General features: G+C 43.6%; 1 protein-coding gene across 5 annotated transcripts in view; it reads right to left on the reverse strand.

Annotated features, from left to right (window-relative positions):
- The window catches only part of Zranb3 (zinc finger RANBP2-type containing 3), a 164,034-nt gene that overhangs the window by 35,920 nt on the left and 111,810 nt on the right, over positions 1 to 16,304 (reverse strand). For all 5 annotated transcript variants that reach the window (XM_042258049.2, XM_076547285.1, XM_076547286.1 and 2 more), the window contains exons 9-11: positions 8,770 to 8,889; positions 5,230 to 5,349; positions 1,904 to 2,083 (exon numbers count right to left, since the gene is read on the reverse strand). In XM_042258049.2, coding sequence (XP_042113983.2) covers positions 1,904 to 2,083; positions 5,230 to 5,349; positions 8,770 to 8,889 — 420 coding nt within the window. The remainder of the gene's footprint in view (positions 1 to 1,903; positions 2,084 to 5,229; positions 5,350 to 8,769; positions 8,890 to 16,304) is intronic.

Raw genomic sequence — 16,304 nt, forward strand, 5'->3', positions numbered from 1 at the left:
TCTCCTCTCTGTTAGTCCCGCCTATACTTCCTGCCTGGCCAATGCCCAATCAGTGTTTTATTTATTGACCAATCAGAGCAATTTGACATACAGACCATCCCACAGCAATAGCTTGACACAAGCTAGAATTACCTGGGAAGCTCTTAATGAGGGTTGCTAGATCAGATTGGCCCATGGGTATGCATGTGAGGCTTTTTATTTATTTATTTATTTATTTTTTAATTGTGTGGCACTATTTCATGGGCTGGGTCCTGCACAGTGGAAAAGTGGAAAAGGGGAGCTGAGTAGTGAGCATGAGTTCTCTTTTCTCTGCTCCTGATGCGGATGGGGCATGACTAGACCAGCTGCTTCAAGCTCCTGCCTTGATTTCCTCCAGTGACTGGCTGTGACCTGGGCTTACACTTCCACACCATGGTTCTTCACCAGATGAAGTCAGGGCAGGAGCTCAAGCAGGGCAGGAACTTGGAGGCAGGAGCTGATGCAGAGGCCATGGAGGGGCGCTGCTCCCTGGCTTGCTCCTCACAGCTTGCTCAGCCTGCTTTATAGCACCAGGACCACCAACCCAGGGATGGCACCACCCACAATGGGCTGGGCCCTCCCCATCAATAACTAAATAACACAATGCCTACGATTTGCCCACAGCCCGGTCTTACGGAGGCATTGTCCCAATTGAGGCTCCCCGCCTCCTCTCTGATGACTAGCTGTGTCAAACTGACATAAAACTAGCCAGCACAAGACCTCATAAATGAGATCCCTGCCCTTGTAAAATGAGAGCATTCTCACCTTCTTTCTACATGGGCCTCCAACAGGAAGATGGCAGTCTACAACCCTTACCCAGCTTGACCATGCTGGCTCCCTCATGCCAACTCCCATCCTCCAGAACTGGGGGGATCCGAATCCGTTCACCACCCAGTGTATGGTATTTGTTACAGCATCCCCAACGACTAAGAAATCCTCTTCCATAAACATCCTTCCACGTGGGGAAAAGAGACAGCTGAGGAGAGGTACAGGCTGTCTTCTGGTAACATTAGTTGAAAACTCAAGAATCTTTTTGGAAAATATTCAGTAGTTTGGTCTCAGTCACAGAAAGGACATGGTCCCTCAAGTGTTAGGTTCCAGCTGATCCTAGCCTCATCTCTAAGCAGCAGGAGCAGTCATGAAAACACTCGTGAAAGCCTGTGTGAGGCATAGTGGAGGTGCTCAGTCAGTCTTAGCACATGAGAAAATGTGGAGGAATAAAAAAACAATAGAAAAAGGCTTCCACAGGAGCCAGAGAGGTGGCTCAGGAGTTAAAAGCTCTGGCAGAGGACTCACAGTTGGTTCGTAACTCCAGCTCCACGGGACCTGATAATCTTGTCTGGTCTCCATGGACACCAGCACTCATGTGTACATACCTTGACATGGACATACATACATACACAAAGTAAAAAATAGATCTTCTTAGCTGGATGGCGGTGGTGCACGCCTTCCAGCACTCAGTACTCAGGAGGCAGAGGCAGGTGGATTTCTGAGTTTGAGAACAGCCTGGTCTACAAAGTGAGTTCCAGGACGGCCGGAGCTGTTACACAGAGAAACCCTGTCTCAAAAAACCAAAACCAAAATCAAAAACAAAAAGACAAAACAAACAAAAACAAAACAAAAAACCAAAACCAAAACAAACAAACAAAAAACAAAACTTCTTTAAAAAAAGAAAAGAAAAAGGGCTTGGAAAAAAATAGCCATGGACCTCGATGCCTTGGTATGGTAGAGGATGGCAAGAGATGAAGCACCAACTGAATCCTTTATGATCATCGTAGTCTCTGTAACTGCTTTTTTGGTCTACCTAAGTCGCCCATGCCTGGACACACTGAAACTCAGCCTCTTAGCTCATGCAGCACACAGACCATTAAAACCCGAGCGCTACCTTTCGGTTCAGCATGGCCCACATCAGGCTGTCCAGAGTGCCGTTTGCAATAAGGTAGTGAATATTCACGGAACTGCACTGTCCAATGCGGTGAGCACGGTCTTCAGCTTGCTTGATGTGTCCAGGGTCCCAGTACAACTCTGCAAAGACCACGTGACTGGCAGCCGTGAACGTCAAACCCTAAGCAAAGCAAAGCAAAGAAACTGAGGCACACATAGCCGAGCATGAGGTGTGCACATGCAGTAAGAGCCTCCTGAACACAGGAAAAGGAGAGAGAATGGGCGTTCTGTCAGCATTCACTGTCAGCTCCACAGCCTGGAGTCATCTGTGGGCAGGTCCTTGGGGGATCGCCTTGACTGTAATTGATGAAGGGGGCCCGGACCCCTGTGGGTGGCAGGTGGTCCCAGGGAATGTAAGCAAGCTAGCTGAGCATGAGTGAGTGAGGCGGTGAACAGTGTTCCTGCTTCAGTTCCTGAGCGATGGACTGTGTAACCTGTTCGCTGAAATAAATCCTTTCTTTCCCTAAGTTGCTTCTGGTCAAAGTGTTTTTTACCACTTTGAGATGAAAGTAAAACACTAAGAAACTTAAAACAAGTGAGTCAGGCAATGTGAGATATATGAGGAAGATTTAACTGATGAGCAGCAGATAAAAGCTTCTTACTGCATGATGTAAAGTGAACTACAAGGGAACATATTTGAGAGACATTTCAATGGGCAGGTTTATGGGTACCAAACACACATACAAACCACTTTATCCCTTGGAAGAGTTAGATTCACTGTACTGCTGGAAAATCTAACAAAATACATTATAAAACAGGCTATAATTTGTAACACATGGTATCCATGGCAACTAGGCATCAAGCGCTGACATGCTCTTCATTTCATTCAGACTGCTGTGCTGGAAGTGAGAGAAACATGTCTCTAGTCATGCGAGTTCCGCCTGTGAAATCTCCCGTGCTACGACTCCAAGACCCTGAGTTTATTGTCTCTAGTCCCAGGGTGTCTGTGCACCTGCTGTATTCTCTGTGCAGCTGGCTTGGCGTGAACTTGAAACACTGTGGCAGAAAAGCATTCTTATTTTACACCAGATACATGAAAATGTGTCAAGATGCATCTCTTCTACAGTGGCGGGCTGAGTGAACTGGGAAGCATGTCTAACTGTGGCCACATACAGCCAAGGGTGTGGGCAGTGGAGGAAGTCTGCCTTGCTTTAGAAATGTGGTTTAATCCATGTTGTTCACACGTGGAGCTTCTGTTAGGGATGACTCTTTTTTTTTTTTTTTTTTTTTTTGAGATTGCTAAACTATTATTTTCACTTTAACTTAAAATATTTTTGTGTTATACCAAAATCATACTTTGTTGCCTACTTAATGATTATCTTTAATGAATAATTCAAATTCCCTGAAAATTCGTCCCTTCATAAAAACGGGTCAGAAGTAATAAAAACCAGGATAAAACTAAATACAATATTAAAGTGGTGTTGCTATTTAGGATGGCAAAGCCACATTAGAGATGATATTGAAAAAACAAGTAGTATTATCAGAGGGAGACGGTTAAGCCCGTCAGAAGCATGTATGACCATGGCCAGAGTGGACGGCTCAGTCAGGAAGGCACCTGCCTTGCAAATGCGAGGACCTGAGTCCTTTTCTCAGCTCGCACATAAAAAGCTGAGTGTGGCGGTGTGCACCTGTAATCCTAGCTTTCGGGAGGTGGAGACAGCCAGCTTCCTGGGATTTGCTGCCAGTCAGCCTAGCCTAATTGGTGAGCCCCAGGTCTCAGCGAGAGATCCTGTCTCAAAAACACCAGGTGCAAAAGCCCAGCGTGGTGGTGCACTCAGAAGGTAGAGGCAGGCAGAAGTCTGTGAGTTCAAGGCCATCCTCCTCTATATAGTGAGTTCCAGGACAGAGAGGGCTACATAGAGAAACCCTGCCTCAAAAACCCCAAAACAGAGAAACAAACAAAGACACAAACCAATCACCAAACAAACAAGGTAGACGATTCCTGAGCTACAATTCCAGACCCCTGAGACTCACACATGACCATGCTCGCAAGATCACTATCATTCTAAGAAGTAGTCAGTCTTCAGTATGAGCTATCACCCAGAACAACGCCTGCTCTTCCTTCTTCCCTTCGTTCTTAAGGGGACATCAATCTCCAAGTACACTAGTGTTGACTTATATAAGAGCTCCAGGAGCACAACCTTGAATAAAATATGAGTGCCCTGTACACTCTTAATTTCAAGATGTCATTTATTTTTAATCATATCTTAAGCTCATAATAGCCCTGCGTTTCCTGTCTGGTTTCATCTTACTTATCATGTCTCCTGACAGGGACACTCACCCGTTTCTAATTTTAGGTTCTTGGCAATATTCTCCATGGCTAGAATATTCTAACTGATACATATGTCAGATTTTAGGAAGTTTAATCCAACACAGGAAGTACTGAGACAACTCCTAATGGGTCCCTAAACTGTTTGTCCTTACAGTTTTTCTACACACAACATTTTATAGACCTCAACTAGCTGGGTAAAAACTGATCTTTAATATATAACAAGTGTATGCCATGGAAGTATGCTCAGACGCTCAGTCTCACACACACACACACACACACACACACACACACACACGCACGCACGCACGCACGCACGCATATGTGCATACACATACACACACACCCCGCCCCATGCTAAATGATGTGAGCCCAAAGCCAGCCTGGTCTACATAGTGAGTTTCAGGACAGTCAGGGATAATAAAGTAAAAACTCATTTCAAAAGACAAACAAACAAAAAAACAAAATGCTAGAAGGCATGTGGTCCTAAGGACTTTGTGGAGCTATTACTGGCAAGGTAAAAGAATCTGCATGATAAAATTACATGAATTAATTGTGTGTATGTGTGTGCATGCACATGCACAGAGGTCAGAGGACAACCTGAGCCACTTTTCTTTGGTTAGGGTGGCCACTGGCAGGATGTCCACACCCAATGGCTGACTCCACACCCACGTGGACATTGGCAGCACTGATTGGACACTCAATGGTTTATTTTTTTAAAAATGGAATGAATTTGTGAGGGAGATGTGCTGGAGGAAGGAAGGGGGTATGGGGCAGTCACAACAAAGATAAATATACACAAGTGTGAAATTTTCAAAGAATCAAAATAAGAGGCTGCCTTCTATTATATTTTCTAGCACTCTGAAGTAGAATGGATACTTATTACAGTAGACATCTAGATAAAAAAAATTACAGTTTTATAAACCAAAGTTAGTGTTAATGGACTTCTTGTTATTTCCATGACACTTTCTTATCAAACTTAGACCTGAATCTCTTACCTGGCCAGCAGCCTGAATGCTCAGGATAGCCACACGAGTATCGGGGTCCTTCTGAAACTGATTAACCAGGTGAATCCTTTCTGAAGATGGAACACTTCCATCTATTCTGATGTAACGAGCCTAGCATAAGGGAAATAGCAAAATTAGACAAGCCCTAGTCAGCCTTCCTATTTTACATATTTTATACCTTATTTTAATAGTCATATAAGATTCAAACAAGTTAAAAGGGTACATCAGCAAATGTTATACAGTAAGAATCGTAACAAAACATGATTTCTTACTTAAAGGTTTTATTATACATATTGTGTGTGTGGATGTGGGTTTGTGTGCATGTGCTTGCACACACATGAGTGCCATGGTACATATATGGAGGTTGGAGGACAACTTACAGGAGTTGGCTCTCTCCTTCTATCAGGTGGGTGTAGTGGGTAGCCATAGGTGGGGTTCAGTGACTGAACTCAGGTCATCAGGCTTGGTGACAAGCACCTTTACAAGCTGAACCATTTTGTCATTGCTGACTTTTTAACCTACTTAAAGACAGGTTTTATGTTTAATGTATCTTAATACCACTGTGATGGTTTGAGTGAGAATGGGCCCCAGTTGGTGGGACTGTTTGGGAAGGATTGGGAGGTGTGGCCATGTTGGAGGAGGTATGTCACTGTGGGTGGGTTTGGAGGTTTCACAAGCCCACACCATTCCCAGTTAGCTTTCTCTCTGCCTCGTGGTTATTGTCTCAACATGTAAGCTCTCAGCTACTGCTCCAGCATCATGCCTGCCTGCTACCATGCTCTCTGATATAATGGTCATGGATTCACCCCCAAAACTGTAAGCTCAATAACTCTTTCTTCTATAAGTTGCCTTGGTCACGGCGTCTTTATACAGCAATAAAAAGTAACTAAGACAGCCATAAATGTCAAGGGTAATTGCTTTTATGCAAGAGAAGGAAGCTCTATGAATATTTTTTTAATGAAGTAAATGGTTCTTCAGTAAAATTCTATGAAAGTTAGCACACAACCTTTAGGCAGTAGGTAAGAATAACTTTAGGTTACAGGATAAGTTCCTGCAGAATAAAACCAAAACCAGACGAGAGGGAAAGAAAAGACGATTTTGTTGAGGTATTAAGGAAGTTCAGAGAGTGGTACATGTGTTTCTGAAACACAACCAAATGTAACTGGGAAAATAACACTAAATCTACCATTCATGACCTCTTTTTCCACATTATTAAAATGGAAAGAACTATGTGAGATGTCTGAATCCATTGAAGTGAGGAATTAAGACACCCACACACACCTTTAAAAACGGAACCTCATTAAGTGTTAAACTGAATAGACTTGTCTTCAAGAACAATTTAAGCTGTGAAAAGAGCTGTATGTTAGAAATAGCTAAAAAGAACAAATTCAACCTTATAAAAATAAGTTAAGCTGCCAGGTTGGGGGTGGTGTGTGGCACATGTCTTTTTATCACAGCACTCAGGAGGCAGAGGAGGCCAGCCTGGTCTATAGAGCGAGTTCCAGGACAGCCAGGGCCACACTGAGAGACCCTGTCTTGAAAGACCAAAAAAAGAAAAAAAAAAAGTTAAGTTAAATTTCAAATCAGACTGTCCAAGCATTATGTGATATTTTGTTTGTGCTCATTAAATGAATCATTAAATGATTCTTTTTTTTTTTTAAACCTACCTACCCGTACATACGTGTGCATGTGGGTAAGTGGTTGCCCCTGAGCGGAGGTGTGGTAGGTAGGTCCTTGCTTTCCACCTTGTTTGAGGCAGTCTCTGGTCCTCCTGCTATACACAGCAGGCTAGCAGGGTTCTCCTGCCTCTGTTTCCCATCTCACTGCTGGGCGCTGGGGTTAGAATACCAACTACATCTCAGTCCTCAGGCTCACACAGCAAACTACTCCCGGATTCCTTGCCAGCCCTAAATTAGTAACTTTACGTCACAAAGCACACACAGCCTGATCAATGAACCACTCTGTATCCCTTGCAGATTACAAAATCCTCTCGGGGGCTTTCTAAAGAAAATACTTGGTCAGAATAGGGAAAGATGGGGAGAAACTTGCCTCGCTCCATGAATATCTACACTTGTAACTCTGTAAACTGAGTGAGAGTCCAACACATCAGCAGAATGGATGTGAGGAAAAGAAGTAAGTAGACTGCTGTGCCTGGAGCAGACTCTAGGAAATTTAAGATTAAATACATTCAGAATAGGAAAATAATATGAATCTATTTTTTTTGTCAATGATTTAAAAATTAGTTGTAAGGGTAATGAAGTCTTTCTTAGAGTGTAAAAATCAACAGAACCTCTCATGTTATGACATCACACTATGCTACCATAAGTCCCTCTGTGAAGGAAGATACCGGAACATATTACAAACACATTAGTTAACACCTAACATGGCTTCAGCTCTGATTTGGAAACACTGACCTGTACTGGCTGTATTGCCCTGTGTGTACAAGGCTCACACCACTTGCCAGGACAGTTCCTATAGCTGTCGCCACCGCACACCTGTGCCAGCCAGCGCCAAGCATTTACAGGGCAGATGGCAGGCAAAGCTTTGAAATGATCAATGGGAGAGGCCATCTCTGGCGTGAACACTGGAAACTGAGGTGGATCTCAGAGGATTCAGGGAAGATCACTGGCCTTGTGGATATGGCCAGGTCAACCACGTGGGTCAGCCACATGGGCCATACCCTTTAGTGAGTCCATATTCTTTCTTAATAGCGATTTTCCATAGAGTATATGGCCTGGGGATTTGACAGGTCTGAAAGTTTGGGGGCAGTGATTTTTAATGGATTCATTCTCTTCTATTAGTCACATTTAGGTGTGTTTATGAATATGCCACTCTCGTGTGCTATCTCCAGAAAGAGGAAGGAAGTCCCTTATGGAGTTAGGACAGAATAGCCTTAATCAACTCAGATCAATTGGATAAAGAAAAAGTTTAAGATTGAAAAAAGGAAGAAATCAGTATGCCATGGTCTTAATACATTACTAAAATTTGTAAGAAAATATTTAATAAATTACTGATAAGACAATGCATTTTAAAAACACCATCCAAAGAAGGTTAAAAAAAAAATCCACATAAACCATGAGATTAAAATATTCAGTATATGGGCCCGGCGGTGGTGGCGCACGCCTTTAATCCCAGCACTCGGGAGGCAGAGCCAGGCGGATCTCTGTGAGTTCGAGGCCAGCCTGGGCTACCAAGTGAGTTACAGGAAAGGCACAAAGCTACACAGAGAAACCCTGTCTCGAAAAACCAAAAAAAAAAAAAAAAAAAAAAAAAAAAAAAAAAAAAAATAAATAAATAAATAAAATATTCAGTATAGCTGGGTGGTAGTGGTGCACGCCTGTAATCTCAGCACTCGGGAGGCAGAGGCAGGTGGATCTCTGTGAGTTCGAGGCCAGCCTGGTCTACAGAGCTAGTCCAGGACAGACTCCAAAGCTACAGAGAAACCCTGTATCAACCCCCCCCCAAAAAAAAAGTTCAGTATAGTGAAAATATGCATTCTAAACATTATTTTATAGAAAAATGTCACAATACCTTGTTTTCGATGACTGCTTCTGTGCAAGCTTGGAGCATACTTAAATGGTGAGCAAAGACCAGAAATTTAAGTGACTCATTCTGAAGCAACATCTTAATATAGTCCTTCACTGCACCTGCCTAAATATTAAAGGCAAATTTCATTAACATCATCAAAATTTTTATTAAAGCACATGTCACTTTTAATAAAGGAAAAACAAAAGGCTCCTGATATCAGTTAGTATCTTTATATATCCATCTCCATGACCTTCAGCAGCTTTTTCTCTAGGCAGCCTACTAAACTGGAACCCCGATATGTAAGGGATGTGTGGTAAAGCTATCCAAGCACGGCCACTGTTTTGTTTTTTTATTGCTGTGACAAAATATTTAAGAGAAGTCAACTTAAAGCATGGGGAATTTCTTTTGGTGCCAAGTTTCTTTTCAGTCCCTGGTCAGTTCTGAGTACTGGGGAGGCAAGAACATCGTGGCAGGCAACCTGTGGTGGATGGTGCTGCCCACCTCACAGCAGCCGCAAAGCAGGGGTGAAGGCACCATGGACCAGACTAGATACACACCTTTTCAGGACACACTCCCATGATCCATCTCTTTCAGCCAGGCTCTGACAACCTACTCCACACCACTTCCCAACGATGGCACCAACTCACAGACCGGTGAATTCAGTCACTGATGGGATCAGAACCTCCTCAGAGCCCACGGTGAGCAAGAAAGCCTTTCGACAGGGGCCTGGGGCCCTTCAGATCAGAACAGCATAGGTGGAACGAGGGCGAGGGAAAAGAAAGAGGCTGCGTGGGAGGAGAATGGTACCGTTGTTTCGAAGATGGTTTCACACAGCGAGATGGAAGGGATTAAGGAGGAAAAGCTTTTAAAGACTGGGGCTGCTGTTGAAGGCCGAGGAAAACTTGGTCCACCTTCTTAAACTGAGATAGTGAGGCAGCCTTAGGGAAAGGCAGTTAGAGAAGCAGAAGGAGGCCGGGAGACACGGGAAATTAGTTGTCTCGAGAATGGGGAAGTGTGCCGGCTAGTTTTATGTCAACTCCACACAAGCTGGACTCATCTGGGGAGAGAGACTCTCAATTGAGAAACTGTCTTCATAAGACTGGCCTGTAGACAAGCCAGTGGTCCTGGGTTCTATAAGAGCAGGCTGAGGAAGACATGAGGAACAAGTCAGAAAGTAGCTCCCTCCATGGAAGAAAGCAGCTCCCTCCATGGCCTCTGCATCAGCTCCTGGCTCCAGGTTCCAGCCACGCATGAGTTCCCGCCCTGACTTCCCCGATGATGGACTTATGATCTATAAGGTGAAATAAACCTCTTCTTCCCAAGATGTTTTTGGTCATGGTGTTTCATCACAGCAATAGAAACCATAATAAAACAAGAAGGTTCTAGAAGAACCTGAAGAGACAGGCTCAAGAGCACAAGAGGAAGGTCTAAGATAACAGAATGAAACAGAGTTAATGTAGAGGAATAAAAATGATAAAAATTAACACTGAATGGGCATTCTTAGCTAAAGTTTCTCCATGTTATCCAGAAAGAGTAAGAAATAAGAATGGGTGACTTAAAATTAAAATATGAATATACTATCTCTTAATTGTTACTGGGAGATTGTGGTGGTATATGCTTGTAAATCCAGGAGGCTGAGCCAGGAAGATTACACATTTAAGACTAGTTACTGGTTATACAGTAACTTTCAGGCTCTTATAACAGTAGCCTGGGCTCCAGAATGGAAAATAAAAAAAGGTTGAGGGGCTTGAAAAACGGCTCAGTGGTTAAGAGTGATTTCTGCTCTTCCAGAGGACCCAAGTTCTGTTTCCAGCACCCATACTGTGTGGTTCACAACTGCCTGTAGCTCCAGAGAATATGATGCCTTCTTATGGTCCCCCCCCCACACAAAATAAATATAAATGTTTTAACAAACAAATGACAAAGATTTGGTTACTTAGACATTTTGGATAAAGATGGCAGGCTGAACTCACTCAGTTCCTACTCCCTCTTAGTCTAAGAATAGCAAAGGACATAGGCACAAAAGTCAAGAGCAAAATCTATGGAAGCTACGAAGTACACAACTCCCCATCCGGAGAGATCGTAAGCTGGCATATGGAATGGACAGGAGTACCTGGTTTCCAGTGCAGCCATGTAAAGGCCCAGGAGGGACAGGGTGAGGGGAGCCACAGGTATGGACTGTCCCTATCCTGGCAGCAACCTGGAGTCTATTCTTCAGATGGGGTAAAACAGAGTTTGTGTGGATAAGTGATACACTGAGGGCAAGCAGTGTGGTGTGAGGGCATGCTTAAAGAAGATGCAGGGCATGCTTAAATCCCCAGTGCACTAGTGATGAGTGCCAGGGCCCACAGAGAGGTGTCTCGGTCACGAGGGTTCTACACTCACGAGTGAGTTGACCTGGTTATAGAAAGGCTGGGGACTGCGAGCCGTCCTCTCTCTCTACTCTTTGACCCTTTGTCTCCTGCCGGGGGAAGAAGCAGCTTTACAAAAGCCTTCATCCTTGATATTGGACTGTCCAGCCTCCAGAACTGTGAGCTAAACAACCTTACATTGTTTATAAATGTTCCGGTCTCAAGTACTCTGCTATAGAAGCAACAGGGAATCAGGGAGGAGGCACAGTGCATAACAACTGTGAAGATTAAATTAAGGTTATATTAACTGATACTGAAAGACTGGGTGTATAGTTCAGTGATAAAGAGCATACTTGCCTAGTGCGTACAAATTTCTAGGTTTGATATCTAGAAGTTAGGAAGAGAAGGAGGGAGGGAGGGAGGGAGGGAGGGAGGAGAGAGAGGGAGGATAGGCGGGGAAGAAGAGGAAGAGGAAGAAAAGGGGGGAAAGGAGAGAGAAGGAAGAAGAGAGAAAGTCTAATAACATATATAGTGAATACTGATCAGGCAAAAATCAGCAAAATTGTACACTTGGAAGGATGGGAGTAAGAGACAGGTATGTATCTGGGGAGGGGGCAGAGACATGAAGAAACATTTTATCCTGGCTATTGATGAATCAATCGATGTAGCTGCAAACTACAATGAACGCAGTAATGTAAACTGAGATGCTACAGAAGCGGTGTGGAGATCTGAGTGAATCAGCAGAACAAAGAACAGCACTCGACTTTTACAAGAGCCAAGAGAGGTGGCCAATGGGGAATAAAGATAGACTTCTTTTCTGGAGTGACTGTTTTCTGTTGTTAACATAGCTTTAGTAATCTTTAAATTAAAAATTAAAAAGTACCTACCTAAAATTCATATGTTTTAACCACAAAGCCTCAAGGTTTATTCTGCAAGCTGTATTTTGCATGTCTAAGTTTTCTGAACAATGAAATTGATCATATGGTGAGCCTGGAGGCTGGCAAGAGCTTTGGATGTCAGTGCCTCAGGAAGTGGTAATGCAGTTCTCTCAGAACAAGCAGCTATAAATTCCAGCCATGTCGTCACGGCAACCGAAGCACTTTCATAAAGTGCATGTTTGCCTCACGAGCTCTATTTCCCGGGACAGGCCTTTTGGTAAGTACATGTCAAGTTGGAATGTGTAAAGGGTACCTCCATTACACTCCAAACGAGACCGACAGACGGAACACCTGCTGTAACCTGGTCTCACATGCTCTTCCCGAGGGAGCTGTTCCCACCCTCCTGTCATCAGCGCCCCTCACCAGGACCAGAGCTGCTGAGAGGAGAAGGCTCAAGCTCTCTGCACCATTCCTTCCAACCACTGCTTTAGAAGGCTTGTGGTGCGGGCTGAGGGCCGAGGCTGAGGAGACGGCTCACGGGCTCTTGCCACACGGGCATCTCAAAGCTGGGCAAGGCTGCACATGCCTGTAACTCCATTCTTGGGGAACAAAGATGAGCAGGATCCTGACAGCATTAGCTTAGCTAAATTGGGGAGCTTCCAGTTCAGCAAGAGACCCTGTCTCCAGGGAATGTAATGACCTTATTATTCCTTACTGCATTTTGAAGTGGGATTCTACTCACATTAAGCTAATAAAGCAATTAAATAGGAAACATACCTTGTACCTTAAGGGAGCATGCTTAAAGAAATTTCCCTTCAGCAATAAGGCAATGAAGAATGCTACTATTCCCAAAGTGACAGGAAATTTTAAGTTACGCTTGGTTTTAGTAATTTTCATTAAAAAATTGGCATTTCTCTTGAAATGGCTTTCTCTAAAAATGACATAACGTTGTAATGTGCCCCCAAAGAAGTGATATCTTGTTTTTAAAAAGGTTTATTTGAGGGCTGGAGAGATGATTCAGTGGATTAAGAGCACTTGATGCTCTTGTAGAGGACTCAGCTTTGGATCCCAGCACCTACATGGTGGCTTACAGCCATCTGTAACTCCAGTCACAGGGGATCTGACCCCCTCTTCTGTCCTCCATAGGTACTGCATGCACATGGTGCACATACATACATGCAGATAAAACACCCACACACAGAAGAAACAGATCTTTAAAAGGATTTGTTTTTTCCTGTGACATTTTTGGAATGCATTCCTAGCAGTTACTGGACTCTGCCAAGCCCAGAGCTAAGAATGTCACCAGACAACCTCTGGAACCTACAGTAATGTCTCCCACGTGGCTGTGAGCTGCCCAGCCAATGTCCCCAACAGTGTACTGAGTGAATGAATTGATCTGCATTTTGTTTCCTTCTGTGACCTTACTAGAGCAGAGGCCCCCAAAAAGGTGTTGGATCCTCTGGGGCTGGAATTACAGGTAGCTGTGAGCCAAGCGATAAGGATGTTTCATACCGAACTCTTGTCCTTGGCAAGAACAGTGTGTTTGCTCAACCTCTGAGTCATTTCTCCAGTCCTGCCTTTTCATCAACTGTGTCCACCCTAAGTATTATACAGTAAGATACAATAGACACAGGAAAAAACGGTCTTTCTTGTTAGGGATCGAAGGCTCAGTGGTAAGTAAGCTTAGATTGGGGTGCTTGGTCCTACCAGTTCTCAGTATCCCTGTGAGTTTACACTGTCATCTGCTGGAACCGTGCGGCCCCATCACCTTCTCCTTCCGACTGGCTGCATCTACTTACACGTTCCCCAAGACAGCTTTTCAGTAGCCTTCTCCTGGGTGCTCCCCTCGCATCTGGGATTGAAACCAAAGGTAAGCAAAGCCTTTGGAAGGTGAATATTTATTTCACTGGTCTCTCCAAAAGGCTTCGGATTCTCTGAGAAGTAGACACGGTCATTTTCACCATGCCCTCCAGCGGCCCACTTCATAACAGGGACTCGATGTTATCCATCAGGAAAACCACTTTTTTAAAGGTTTTGTTTTTTAAAAGGAAACTTCAACACTAACGCACACACTGTAATAACCAATCTACAAACTGTACAACTTCAATTTAATTTTCAAGCTGGTACGGGAGAACTCAGCAACACATTTTGTCACAGAAAACAAAAGTAGCCTATAACTAGTTACCTCATAATCAGCCCACGTAACCCACACAGCAGATAAACGGTATTATTCAGAGTTATAGACTCTGTTGGGATTCAATAACATGGGGGGAAATGTAGTGAGTGTCCCCATTTTGTAACAGCAGGAATTAATGGTTTCCGGCTGTATCCAGGAATAGAAAAATGTCCAAAATACATGGATGGCTGAGAACAGAGCCAATGTGAGAGAAGGAAAGATGAATAAAATTTCCACAAGCTGAGTGCCAGGGATGGGTATTCGCTTCACTTTATTTTTAAGAATGTAGCCGGGCGGTGGTGGCGCACGCCTTTAATCCCAGCACTCGGGAGGCAGAGCCAGGCGGATCTCTGTGAGTTCGAGGCCAGCCTGGTCTCCAAAGTGAGTTCCAGGAAAGGCGCAAAGCTACACAGAGAAACCCTGTCTCGAAAAACCAAAAAAAAAAACAAACAAAAAAAAAAAAAAAAAAAAAGAATGTGACTCAATTTCCAGACAGCTGATTTTAATCTCCTTTTTCCCAAGGGTTTCAGAGTTAGATTGTCAACTTCCTACTAATGACAGCCAGAGCATCCTAACACAGAAAAGAGTCACCTAAGGATTTTCTCTGACTTTAGAGACATCGTCTGTATTCAGCATCCAGCACAAAGACAGACAAGCAAACAACACAAGATGGTTATTAAGGACTAGAACAACGCCTGTCAGAGAAGCATAGTTAGATGAGTGTGATGTATCGACTGTCGTCACACTGTGAACAGTGATCACCATCAGATGTTACACACGACTAACCCGGAACTAACACAAGAAGATGGAGGTTTCCTTCCAACTTATGTCCTGCATTTTCAATCTCAAGAATACGCCTTTTGAACTTACTACTCAAAAATCTAACAGAATACGCATGAAAGTTTAATTTAATTTTTTCTTTGAAATCGAGTCCTTTATTTTATGTGAAAATTTGCCAACTAAGAGACGGTAGTTTTATTATGTTACCAAGAGTAAAATTCAGTTTTCATGTTAAGTTTACAACTGACTACAAGTTAATGTGAGTGTGCAGGCGTGTATGCACAAACTAGGACAACAGTCAGAGAAATTCAGTGAGAAAACAAATAGTGTTGTGCACACAAACAATGGGTACAAATTACGATTAAACAATAGAGCACTGTGATAGATCAATGGAGTACTATGATGTCACAATGGATATCAACATGAGAACTGTGATGTCACAATGGAGAAGTGTGACGTCACAATGGAGCACTGTGATAGATCAATGGAGCACTATCATAGCATGCTGAAGCTCTGTGATAAAACAGTGGAGCACTGTGATGTCACAATGGAACACTGTGATGCAATCATGGAGCACTATGAAAGAACAATAGAGCATTCTGATGACACAATGAAACACTATGATGTAACCATAGAGCACTGTAACAAGAATGGAGCACGGCATGTCAAAGTGGAGAACTGTGATGTCACAATGGAGCACTGTGATGGAACAATGGAGCACTGTGATGGAACAATGGAGCACTGTGATGTCACAATGGAGCACTGTGATGGAACAATGGAGCACTATGATAGAACAATGGAGCACTGTGATGGAACAATAGAGCACTGTGATGGAACAATGGAGCACTGTGATGGAACAATGGAGCACTGTGATGTCACAATAGAGCACTGTGATAGAACAATGGAGCACTGTGATAGAACAATGGAGCACTGTGATAGAACAATGGAGCACTGTGATGGAACAATGGAGCACTGTGATATCACAATGGAGCACTGTGATGGAACAATGGAGCACTGTGATGGAACAATGGAGCACTGTGATAGAACAATAGAGCACTATGATGTCACAATGGAGCACTGTGATGGAACAATGGAGCACTGTGATGGAACAATGGAGCACTGTGATAGAACAATGGAGCACTGTGATAGAACAATAGAGCACTGTGATGTCACAATGGAGCACTGTGATGGAACAATGGAGCACTGTGATGTCACAATGGAGCACTGTGATGGAACAATGGAGCACTGTGATGGAACAATGGAGCACTGTGATGTCACAATGGAGCACTGTGATGTCACAATAGAGCACTGTGATGGAACAATGGAGCACTGTGATGGAATAATGGAGCACTG

This window comes from Peromyscus maniculatus, chromosome 11 (genome assembly GCF_049852395.1).
Source record: "Peromyscus maniculatus bairdii isolate BWxNUB_F1_BW_parent chromosome 11, HU_Pman_BW_mat_3.1, whole genome shotgun sequence".
Classification (NCBI taxonomy): Eukaryota; Metazoa; Chordata; class Mammalia; order Rodentia; family Cricetidae; genus Peromyscus; species Peromyscus maniculatus.